The sequence below is a fragment of the Stenella coeruleoalba genome (genome assembly GCF_951394435.1).
Source record: "Stenella coeruleoalba genome assembly, chromosome: 8".
In the NCBI taxonomy this organism is placed as follows: Eukaryota; Metazoa; Chordata; class Mammalia; order Artiodactyla; family Delphinidae; genus Stenella; species Stenella coeruleoalba.
In genome coordinates this window covers 27,540,739-27,553,560 of record NC_137154.1, presented here as the reverse complement: position 1 = coordinate 27,553,560, position 12,822 = coordinate 27,540,739, and the positions used below count along the sequence as shown (strand labels likewise).

The 12,822-nt window shown below is 40.4% G+C and overlaps 1 protein-coding gene across 5 annotated transcripts in view; it reads right to left on the bottom strand.

The window, feature by feature from the left end:
• Positions 1-12,822, bottom strand: part of MPPED2 (metallophosphoesterase domain containing 2) — a 174,213-nt gene that overhangs the window by 78,845 nt on the left and 82,546 nt on the right. For all 5 annotated transcript variants that reach the window (XM_079928491.1, XM_079928490.1, XM_079928492.1 and 2 more), the window contains one exon: positions 6,531-6,756. In XM_079928491.1, the coding sequence (XP_079784617.1) occupies positions 6,531-6,756 (226 nt within the window). The remainder of the gene's footprint in view (positions 1-6,530; positions 6,757-12,822) is intronic.

The window sequence follows — 12,822 nt, the reverse complement described above, 5'->3', positions numbered from 1 at the left end:
AGCCTCAAGAGCTCAGCAAAGGAAGGCGGGATTCTAGTCCTATTTCTCCCCAAACTAACTTTGGGCAAGTCGCCTTTTCTGCCAAAACTCGACCTTGGTTTCTTCTGTCAATAGGAGGCAACACCAGGCAGCACTGTCACGACGTACAAGCACTTGTAAATGCTGGCTAGTATTAATAATTATTATGAATACATGCCCTTTGCCTTTGAATTGTTTAGAATTGGTTTTAAGTTTTAATTATTTAGAATTGTTGTGAAGCCCAAAGGAGATAACACATGTACAAGCTCTCTAAGTGAAATATATCATCCAAATAGAAGTTTACTATCGTCGTTTGCTAATTGAGTTGGTCTCTCAGAATGTGCAGGCAAAAATTTAAATTATGCCAATGGCTGATATTAAGCGTAACTGAATGCCCAGGAACACTTCTATACCCCTCTCCACATTCGTCTATACGACCACCACCAACACATCAGCTAAAGGCACACGACAAGCAGGCGGAAAGGTATGAGTTGCCTCCAACGTCCTAAACTCCACATAAACCAGCTTTTGCCAAGGTATGTACTGATATGGCTAGCAATGGGAGGTAGGAAGCAGGCGGACAGGGTTTGCTTTCTCCTTTTCCAAATAAACAGCGCGGTTGTTAAACCAGAAATGAAGCTGATCCTGTGCAGCTTTCAGAGCAGTCAGCTGCATTCTGAGGCAGGCGAAAATGTAAACAGAGCCTGTAATTCTAGAGCAGGACAGACCCGCCACAGGTTTCAGAATGGGAGAGTCCGTGGGCCTCACGCCAAGAAAAATGAAACGTTAGCCTGGGCCCTGGAACAGAATCATGTAGAAGGAGAGTGCGTATTTGTTTAACACACACACACACAGACCTGTTTCTGTGCCAATACCTTCCTGAGCCCTCCTGAAGAAAAGCTGGAATCCCTGAAATCGTGGCACAGAATCAGTCTTGTTCGTGCAGTCCTGTTCTTTAGTGTGAAAGGACTTTCCTGCTGAACGTGGAGATGTTTCTTTCTTTTCTTCTTCTTCTTCCCTTTTTTTCTTTTTGGCCCAAGTTAATTACTAAGTATGACTTGAAAATAAAATAAATGAGCCCATTCCACCCATCCCCAGATCTGAATTCTATCATGAGTTGCCAATTGGTTTTCTCATCCCCTCACTCAGTATCTGCTGTTAATTTTTTCGCTATTGCAAGAACTTGAAGACTGTCAGCGAAATACATGATGCATTACAAACCTTACAGTTGGAAATAAAAATATCTGACGCTTTCTGAAGGGTAAGCTTACAGTACCATTGTGCTGATCAGAACAAGGAAACGTGAGCAACCTTGTAGCTGTTTGGATGCAAACACAATTATAAAGGCTGCAGAGAGTGGAATCAATGCTTAACTCCCACTTTGAAAAACGCTGAGAAAATTACATCTGAAGGAATGGACAAAGTCAACATGTTGATGATCCAAAATGAGGGGGAGAGAGGAAGGAAAAAAAAAATACCCTGCACACACTTCCTTTGAAAATGCAGCTCAATGGACTTTCTCTTGCTATTTCAGCCATTTTAGAATTACGCTGCCTAGGCTCGATCTAATTTTCCTGCTGCAGAAGTTAAGGCACTTCCTCTACAATTACTAAATCTGACAAATTACACCTGGGTCTACTCTAACATGAGAAAGTGTGCTCTTTGTTCCTGACCCCTTGGTCAGCGTAGAGATCAAATTCCTGGACATTGGAAAGCCCTGCTCATATTCATTAAAAGTCACAGGAGACTAGCTCTGCGTTTCTGTTCAGGAGGGGAACAAGGTGCACTGCTGAACAATACAACTGCCACACTCAGGTCGGAGCAAGACAGACTTTTTTTTTTACTTTTTGTGGCTTGGCTGCCGATCCGTTTGCACCTGGATTTTTTTTTCTACGTAAGCATCTTAGTAGCCAAAGAGCAACTGAAATCAGGAAAAAGAAGGGGCTAGTCGATTTTTAAATGCCCAGTCCCACGAGTGAGCTTATGGAAATCTACTTGCACTAAAATGCTGGCTACAGATCCAGTAACCAAAGATACAGAGATGATTTCAAAACGCCACCTCCCCTCCACCCTGACCAGACAAGCAGTGAATTAGCACAAATATCAGTGGTTGATATTTGACAGATTAGAATTTTGTCTCCTTTTTCTGACCACAGTCAGCCTTTGGAAAAGACATTTTTGGGATCAAAAGTTGAAAGTGATCACGAAAGGAGATCAGGAAGCACCTCGGTGGCAAAAAATCAACACAAGGAATACAAGAAATCCACGAGCTGTGCTGCTATGAGAGCAAAGTCCTGGGCAGATCTAACTGCTAGGCCACACAAGACCCTCTTCTGTCCCCCAGAGAGGGAGGGAAAAGTGTAATAGGAGAAGTTAAGAAAAACTGTGACTGAACTGTTAGTCCCATGACAATACATCACGCCTGACTCCTTTCTTCACGATTCTTGGAAGAATGAGGTGCCGAAGGAATACATACAGAAGCCACAGAACCGGGTGGAAGGCCTCCTGAGGCCGGGCTGCCCCTTGAGAACGGGTCAACTCTTGCCTTCCTTCCAAGGGAGCACCTTTCTTCCAGGATAAGGCACCCCATTTACAACTTCTTCAGTGTAGACCGTTGGATTTTCCCAGACCCAACAAACCACATCCAAACCCTCTTCTTTGCCAATCCAATTGGCACGACAGTGTGCTCCAATTGCAAACACACATGACTGCTCAGGATTGTTGTAAGTTATTTTCCACATACAAATTCCTCCTAAATTGTAAGTTAGGAGACCCTGCGTTAATTCTCTCTGGTCTTTAGGAAGGTTTTTCAGCGGTGCTACAAGTTATAAACATGTAATGAATATGAGCTAATACACCTTGTTTAGAGTGAAACTGAGTCACAATCCACATTTTGTAAATACATGAGTTAACGAGCTCTCTCCCTGGTCAGACAGCAATTACTTAAAAAAAAATTTTTTTTTTTGATTGAAGTCTAGCTGATTTACAAAGTTGTGGCAATCTCTGCTGTACAGCAAGGTGACTCAGTGATACACATATAGACGTTCTTCTTTTATATTCTTTTCCATTATGGTTTATCACAGAGATGGTAATTACTTTTGAGAAACCTGTGACAGGATGGAAATCCTTTGTATCAAGGTTCTTATTTTGATTTCTGTTTTTAAATGAAAACCACTAGCAATATCAGTAAATCAGAACTTAATATTCCCTCCAGAAAAGTTACAGGAAAAGCATGGAAATCAAAGTTAAAACCATTCACATTATTTTGGAGTTGGAGTATCTGATGGGTTACTAAGCAGATGTCCACCTATGTGTGAATCTTAGGATGGAAAATCCTTATGTCTCATAGGAGACGAGTAGCAGCTCTAGTATAAATTCCACCCCCGCCCCCAGATTTGCTTCCAGTCAAATTCTTGATAGTGAAAGAAGCTAAAAATTGTACAAGATATTAAAATAATCAAGCATGCCCGCAACTATGTACGCTCTTTAAAGATTCTAATTTTGGTGACTATTGAAGTGAGTGGCATCAGAGAGAAAGTGGGGCAGACCTCACTACCCCTGTTTTACAAAATAGAGAAGGGATTTGTTGTGCAATCAGCAGAGACTGAACTAAGGCTAGAAGCCAGCCCATCTGACTCCTAGTGCAATTGTCTCCATGTGAAGGTGGACAAAGGTACAAAGTACATTGGAAACACCAACCCTGCTACATCAGTAATAGCTAACACTTATCCAGTACTTACTCTATGCCAGGAAGTCTTCTGCATGCATTAACTCACTTATAACAACCATGAGAGAGAAGTAATATTGCTATTTCTCACTTTAGAGATGAGAAAACGGAGGCATGGAGACATTCAGAAAAATGCCCAAGGTCCCAAGGCTGAATAAATAAGTAGTAGAAATGGGAAAATCTGTTCTCCTTGCATAGAAATGCTAACATAGGCATTCCTAAATCAATGTTCAGATTACAGCAGTTCTGAGAATATTATTTTTTTAACTATTTTAATTATTATTTTTAAATATTAATACTAATTTTCATCATAAAAATATGACAAAATTGCAATTTCCTCTTCATCAACCCCTGTATTCTTGGTAAAAAGACAAAGTATCAACAATTCCTATGGGTGAGATAAATTCCATTTAAAGATCTCCCTCATTGTAAAAAGAAAGGAAATAGTTCAAACTTTCTAGAAATCCCAGTAAACTGTGTGTAAAAAACAACTTCAGGGTAACATTTTTAGAAGACTAATGCTGAGTGTTTTCTTGACTTTACCAGTTTCTCCAATATTAAAATAAAACATTTTGAATGAGATCAATCCAGTTCAGACATAAACTTTGTCCGAAGTTTGTACCACCACCAAAACCAAATTACGCCCCGTTACTTCCCATGTTGGAACTATTATGTTTTGTTATTTCTTGAGATGCTACACGATCTGCCTCGGAATTCAAAATCACTCCCTCATGCATCACAGCCATAATCTGGTTGAGCTAAACTCTATCCTAAACAGATCTGGACCTGTTCAGATAATGGAGGAAGCTTGCTGTCATCACACCAACCACCGTCAATCCAGGGAACCTCTGAAAGTCCTGTCTGTTCAGGAATGGGCTTAAATGTTCTGGGCTCTGAAGACTTTTCAAAAATCAACTTAAATCATTGAAAAAATCATCTCAACTCCAAGTAGAGCTTCTCTACCAATTAGAGGTCATTTCTCAACTACTGCATAGTCATTAAGAAGTGAGCTGTGAAGTTGAAAAAGCACTCTCTCTCCTGCCCTTTACCCAGAAATGCTGATATCGACATCCTACATTACCCCAAGATCAGCTTTCAGATTATTGCTTGAGAGGGCTAACTTCTGCTGTTCGTTCTCTTGCCCTTTACCACCTTGTCACATATAAAAAGAACTAATTGACGTGCATTCATAAAGCTGGATATAAACACTGCAGATTATAACCACCAATTACCACAGCACTACCACCACCACCTCAGGCATACCATGTACCCTGCAGCAAGACTGAAATTAGGATGCTACCACTTAGAATCCGTGCGATTCTTGAGCAGTTACTTAACCTTTCTGTGCCCGAGTTTTCCCATCTGCCAGATGAGGATCACAATAGTGGCTGTCTCTTAAAGGTAGCTTGAAGAAAATGAGATAATAGGTATAAAGGACCTAGTGCCTGACATTTGGTTAAGTACTCAATTAAGAGTTCAGAATCACGGTCAGGTTGATTTTAAACGGAAATATACTTCCTGTATCCACTCATCAGTCCTTCTGGACTGATGAAAACCAAATTTGGCTAGAAAACCAAATGACAGGAAATATCTCAACTTTCTCTTTTACAGAAGACAATCCAAACTGTTGAGTGGGGTGGCCAATCTGAATTCACTCTGTCCTTTTCCAGCCTTATCCGCAACTCCTAAGGCAGGACTGGGATACTTTTCCAGGTTAAGTGAGTAAAGATTAGTTTTTCTGCTCTCTATACACACAGGGCTCTCAAAAAGTAAGAAAGCAAATAAAGAAAAATCCAAGACTCCTCTGCTACTGATCTTCTGATCTAACACTCCCATTTTAGAGATGAAAAAACTGGCTCTAGAGGCTAAGTGACTTGCTCAAGTTCCCATAAATATCTCGTGGCAGAGCTAAGGCCTCAAAAATGGTAATTGTTATTCTAAGCAAATCACCAGGCGCTCTTCTCAATCCATTGCAAACATCACCTAATTTAATCCGCATAATAACCCTCTAAAAGTAGGTATTATTTTCACTGAGGTTCCTTCTCTATGAATTAACTTCTTCAAATCCAGACAGCTGACAACTGACAGAGCCAAGGTCAGAATGTTTCCTTGTCTGGTCCCAAGGAATACACGCCTGCTTCGAGTTTTCTAGAGCTGAGAATTTCAGTACTGAGAATTCTAGGACTGAGCTCTCAACCGGTAACTTCCAAACTGTCTGTGCTTCAGTCTTGTCTGGGGAGCTTTAAAAATACAGGTCACTAGGCTCCACCTCAGGAAGGAGAATCAGAGTCTCAGGGGGATATGGCTTCAAAATCTGTATTTCTTCAGAGTTGGTCAGGTGATTCTGATGTGTAGCAAGATTTGAGAAACTCTAATGTAAGCAAGATATTTTATGAGTGCTTCCAATGTAAAACGAGAAGGGAACGAGTCACGTAGGCTGATGGAATGTTCAGAGTGGCTGAATCTGCATGAAGGGTAACACAGTGAGCTTCCACCAAATCCTTCTGTGTCCCACAGACACACATGCAGCCCCGGTAGCACAAACAGACACGTTATCTACCAAAGCCATGCTCCCGTTGACCTTGCCTAAAGAAATCTGCATCACAATGAAAACAACAAGCATCGTGTTTTGCAGCAGTGCCGAAATATGTGTTATGTTCTAAATACAGCCAAAAGGTTTCTCTTCATCTTTATCCTTTTGGTTTAAGGCACCTAAGCCAGAACCATGCTTTCTGAGTGCTGAGCTAAAAAAACAGAGGGGAAGACTGTTGGAATGAACACTTACCAAGGTGCACCGTATATCCTGAATCCCTTCACTGTTACCTCCGAGTCTTGTAAGTAAATACTGTTTGTCAGGAGGGACTGAACGTTGTCAAAGTCCTCTGGTTTCAATTTGGACACAGAGGGGAAACGGTAGTAGTCCTGTTTAACAAGGTCTGCCATGAATTCCTTATCAAATGTCAGTTCATGATTCCCAGCAATCACTATTTTATATTCATAGGGCAGGTTTCCTGAAATAAGAAAAAAAAAGCACCAATTAGCATGTACATTTCCCATCACGAAGTACAACTGCAGAGACTGCGTGGTTAGCAGACAGTATCCCCAAATGAAATAGCTCACGCATTCCTTTCTATTTCCATGGGAACCGAAATTTATGACGACTTTTTTATGCTAACAAAAATGACAATAAACGGGAGATAGGAAGCTGCTCAGAAGCTAAAAAGCTACTGAGGAGACATTAAGTTTGCTAGTTTCATTTCCCTTTTCTGGCTGCTACAGAGTCACTGTGATGAATCCACACTGACGAATCCATACTTTATAATTATCCAGCAAAAAGTACTTTAATCACGAGCCTTAAAAAGGTCTGGACTTGGATTTGACCCTTAAAAAATAAGCCGACCAACTATTCTTAACAACTCAGATAACTGCTAAGACTTTTTAGTAGAAGCTTCATACAAAAGACATGGCATAGCCAAGCACTTCACAATTTACATAAATGAAAGGAACTACACGGTACAATTGCATACGGCAAGTTAAAGTTTACCTTTTGGCTTGCGAATAAAAAGAACATTAAGAATGGCCCCCTGATTAGAAGGCTAAATTTCCTCCCGTTGGGGTGGGAGAAGAAACTGTAAAGCTTAACCCCCTTTTAATATTTATGGTATGGAAATGTGAGTTCTCCATGTGTGTTTTTTATGCAGAAGTTTCCCGATCAAAATGAGATAATTCTGGGAAGAAGAATGAAAGCTATAAAGGAAAACCCAAACACCAGACTTCTGCATAGATTTATAATGTTTGAATAAAGTACGGACCATACATATTAATAACTCACCGTGATGCTATAAGAACCAAAATCCAAAGGGAGATAGTGCCGGGCAGCTGCCCCCATCCTGAAATTAATGCCTTTTTCTCTTCTTTGTCATTATCCATCCCTCAAGCCTCGCCACTGGGCAGGGGCTCGTTTTATTTTATTTCATTTTATTTTGACGAGGAAAAGGGCGGGACGATGGTGCCTACAATTCCAGCTTCCTGAGACTCCTAGGTCCGATGCAAAATTAATGTTGCCTGCTATTCCAGGAAGAATGAAAGTTACCACTAGCAGGAAATGGGATACATTTGTTGTAAGAATTGGTCCTTACCAGCAAGCCAGAATCAATGATTCAATTAATGGAGCTTATAGTGGGGGAGAGAATTATACTGTTTGGAAGGGAAGGCAAGTTTTGTCATAGGCCCACTTGGATTTCAGCAATGCAAATTGCTGAAAAATTGTATAAAAATTATTAAATTTTTAAAATTTAATAAAAGTATTAAAATTGTATATATAGCATGTGGGTTAAGGGGGAGACTTAGGAGAGAGGTGAAAGCAGTCAGAAAACAACACTGCAGAAAGACGAAACCGAAAACATTGTGGCCAAGCATCAATAGATATCCTTGATTATTAGCCCACAATGCTCTGTGAAATGCCTTTGGCCTCAGTTATTTGCAAGGCTACAGTGAAGAGCTCATAGAAAATAGGAAGCCTCTGTTAAATGCATGCAGAGCTTATAATCTGCACTAGCATAAGGCAATAAGACTGTGATGTATGTTGCAAGCTACTTGGATAGAATGATATTTTGCACAACTCCCTGCACTTAAAATACAGATGAAAGATGTATTAAGAAGGCTGCAAATTCCCAGTACTGCACATGCTGGAAGTTTTTGAGATGCCCCACAGTTTCAACATCATGGCTCTGTGAACACACTGGCCTGATACTGCATCCCCAGACTCACCTGTGCTCCCAAGGCCAGAACGGGCTGAAATGTTTTCCTGGACAGTAATCTGCTCCAAGGCAGGTCCTACCTGCGTGAACCTTTGAGCAACTCTATTTGTACAAGTCATGCTTTAGCTGCTGGTCCTCCTCTAATCATTCATGATGATGGACTCGCTGTAAACCCTGTCTTTATGTACCACTGCTCTTGCAAGAGGCCTTGGCTTCTTGTTTTTTTCCATTTCAGAGATTTGGTTCAGGGATGGAATGGGTGAGATGGGGAAACAAGGTGAAGGAAGTACATTTCTCCCCTTCAGATCAGTTAAGAAGAAAAAAAAAAAAAAGTAAAACTGCTGCAAAGTAAATCTTTCTCAGGAAGGCAGCCTCTTCAGTGTCTTTTAAATCAAATTTTGGAGACTCAGCATAAAGAAGTAGCCACCAAAATGAACAGCCACAGAAAATCGTGATGATATTTACGCATTGCCAACAAACTCATCTCTTTCTGAGAATCCAATAGTAGTTTCCAAGTTCCGTCCTCTGTTACCTATGTTATGAGATTGTCTGACATATTTTTTTTGCTGAACTGACCTTTCATCTAATCTGCCAACCTTTGTGTTTTATATGCAAACTGTCCTGTTACTTGATGGCATTTTTGGTTTTTTCCAGACTAGATTAATTTGGAAGGCTCTCTAACTTCTCGTTATTCAAATAGCATTATTTTAAAATTGTCAGACAAAGAGGTGCCTGCCTTTATCCATTTTATTCAGATCAGGCCATCGAAGCTGACCTGCCTGAATAAAAAACCAAGGCCGTAGTGCAGTTATTCTAATGTGGAAAAATTCTTGCTTTGAATGACCTAAAGAATTCTACCAACTAACCAGTTCTATCTTTCCTAAGACACGGTATATGTTCTATTGGTAAGATACAAGATTATTTTAGGTGGAATAGAGATGAACTTCTGACAAAATGTCAAGTAGTTTTGTATGTTCTAAAAATGCATATTTGGAAAAGCACAACAATGCAAGTAATGATATATGGCTTCATTTTTCACTTCTATTTTCATTTTTCTATTTTCGTATATAAATTAAGAGATGATTCAAAGAAAACTATTGAGCAAAATAATAACACAGATAATTCACAGATATGGCAAAGTGATGACTAGCAAGTGAATGAATGTAATTTGGGAAACTAGCCCATCAATCAGTTCAGTTTAGAGCTACTGATCATAAGTAAGACGATACGCTCTTGGAGGCATCAATTAAGTCTTATTCAAATCTGTATCTCCTACTGTATCTATATCACATAAATAGATGCTCACTTAAAGCTAATGGATAATGGAAGTCAGCTGGGTCCTCCCTGCTATTCTACAATTCTAATCACCCTATTCTCTTGCCACTGCCTATTCCCTAAGCCGCTATCACAAAACTTTTCCAGGTTCCTCTCTAGGTTCCAGGCTCCTTTTGACTCTGCACTTAGCATACAATACGTCCTCACCTCAAGAGAGACTCTCTTCATTTCCTTCTCTTCACTTTCCGATCACTGTTTACATCTTCTCATCTTTCTAATAATTGGCCTCTTAATCCATTTCCTGCCACTGGCACTTTAACTTTTCAGACAACTCTCTACGATATTTTGGGTGTCTTTATTTCTCCTCCTTAGTGAGTTTATGTTTACCCACCCCAAGAAAATAAAAACAAGCAGCTCTTCACTCACACACACACACACACACACACACACACACACACACTCCTCAAATGCAATCCTAAACCATCCCTAACCTTACTTCTTCTTTGAGATGTTTCCTCATTTTATTTCTAAACTTCTGGAAGGAGGATTCTAGAAGCTTGCAGCTGGTATGCCAAATTCAGCCCACAGATGTATTATAGTGGGCCCTCAACTGTGTTTTATTTTATTTTCTTAGTTGAACTAACATTTAGAAATCAGGAAATATCACACCAAAAATTCAGGGTTTCTGGCTTCTTTTGGAAGATAAAAAAATCAGGCGATACTGACCTCAGTCTGCTGCAGACCTCCTCATTCCCTGTTACTTCTCACACCTTGGCCCACTGATCACGACTGTGTTGCCTGATGGGCTACCCTACTATTAGAATCGGCAACTTAGACATAAATGGCTACTCAGAATGTACCCAATGCAATCTGCCTTTGTTTCTGTACTCTTCCAAAAGCTTCCCTGAATGTCAATAAAAACCTCCTAAAAACCAAAGCCAAGCCTTTTTCTCCATCCTCATCTCCATGGATGTCTCCGCAGTGACATCCCTGTCTGACAAAGCATCTCTTCCTGGATTAGTGATGCTGGACTCTGCCTTCTCCCCCTCCCTCTCCGGTATTTCCTTTCCTCTCTTCTTCCTCAACTGCCTTTGCGTCCCACCTCATTCTCAGCTGACCCATTACACTTTCCCTCTTCATCTTTAATTCTATGAATATTATTTAATATTTTCTTACTGCATGTGTCACACTTCTATTCTCTGCAATTTAATTTTCAAATTTTTAAATTTTATTACAACTTAAACTGTGGAGGCAGCAAGAGGGTAAGAGTGGGGCCTCTGCAGGCTTCATGACATGTTAGCTGTATGACCTTGGACAGAGCCCTTATGTTCTCTATGGTGCGTTAGCAACACGGGGATAATAACTGCATCCACCTCATAGGTTGTGTTCAAGATAAAATGACATAAAGCTTCCAAAGCACATGTGTGGTATGGAGTAAATAATCAGCGCACTTTATTATTTTACTCCATTTTTTTAGTTTTACCCTTTGCATGTGACTTGTCTCCTCCTAGACTGTAAGGTCCTTGTAGGCATGGATTGTGGCTTGTGGTTCCTTGTTTGGCCCAAAGTTCCCAGTTCAATACCTTCCCATATGGCAGGCACACAATAAGTATCTGTTGAAGGAATGAATGAACCTCTGCAAGACTTACCAGGAACTTCCTAAAAAGAATTCCAGGAATGGGCTTGTCATCTTGAGCTATATGACAAGGCTTAAACCAGTACTGGGTTGTCCTCCAAGTTTAAGCCCTCCTGAATCGCTAGTTCAATTAAAAACAAACAAACACAGTTGGGGGCCAATTCTAATACATCTAATTTGGCCTACCAGCTGCAAGCTTCTGGAATTCTCTTTCCAGAACTTTAGCAGTGATATGAGGAAGCATCTCCAATCCAGTCTAGCCAAATCCTCTCCAATACACTGTTTTTAAACTGCAGTTTCTTCAAATACAAATGGGGCGAAAATAAAAATACTACCCCTAGGGTTTGATGCACATTAAACAATATACTGCATGTAAAGGTTTGCACAGTTTCTCACACTTTATCATCATTCAATAGATATTAGCTGTGTTATAATAATTATTATAATGATTGCCCTTCCCAGTTGCCAACCAAGAAAATATTAGTTTATCCACAAATTGGATCACACCCTGGTCACATTGCACAATGTCATTGCCTTCAAAGAAAAACATGTGGGGATGAAAAAGAAAACTTTGATTTTCCAAAGGCAGAAACTGGCATGGTCCAATGTATCCTTCAAATTAACAAAAACATTACCAGGGTCATTAAGATATCTGGATCTGAGGTGATGGTGGGTGGACCTACGAGGCCTTCAACCTATACACAATGCAAACCTAGCTGCCTCTGTCGAGATGCTTCTAACCTTGAAAATGTGTGCCCTCAACACATCACTGCTTTCCTCCTTCTAACATCCAGTTACCCATCTCTTCTAACATTTACTGATTGCCAAAAAATGGGCCAGGATCGGCCCTTCATTCACAAATGAAGAGTGTAACCTGTGATAAGTAACGCCCAGATTCTACTTCTCTCAAGAGTGACTACTCATTTGGAATATCCCTAATATCTTCATAGAATCAGATGAAGGTACTCTTCGATGAGTATATAGAGAGGAACAGAAAAAGAAAAACTAAGATCTTTGGCTATGCACATGTCTGATAAAGCTGTGACAACTTTAAAGCACACACACAGCGGATTGTGTCAAGGTCAGCCTCCCTTCCTTCCCAAACTCTGGACATTTAATGTGTCACTTAAAGCGGCTCCCATGTTTCACACCCTGAGTGATTTGAAAGCTGTGCTCTGTAACCCTCCCCGGGGCTGGAGCAGGGCGATGTGAGGAAAGAGACAGGGGGGAGGGGAGGGGCCTGCTCCCATGTTCACCATAGCAGCACTGCTCTCCTTTATTTTACGATTTGGGGAAAGATTTGATTCGAAGAAAGTTAGCCCTGGCTTAAAAATATTAAAAAGAAAAATCACTGATGTATCCAATTCAATTTTACTAATGAAGAGAGTGAGTGCCAGAGAGGTGCT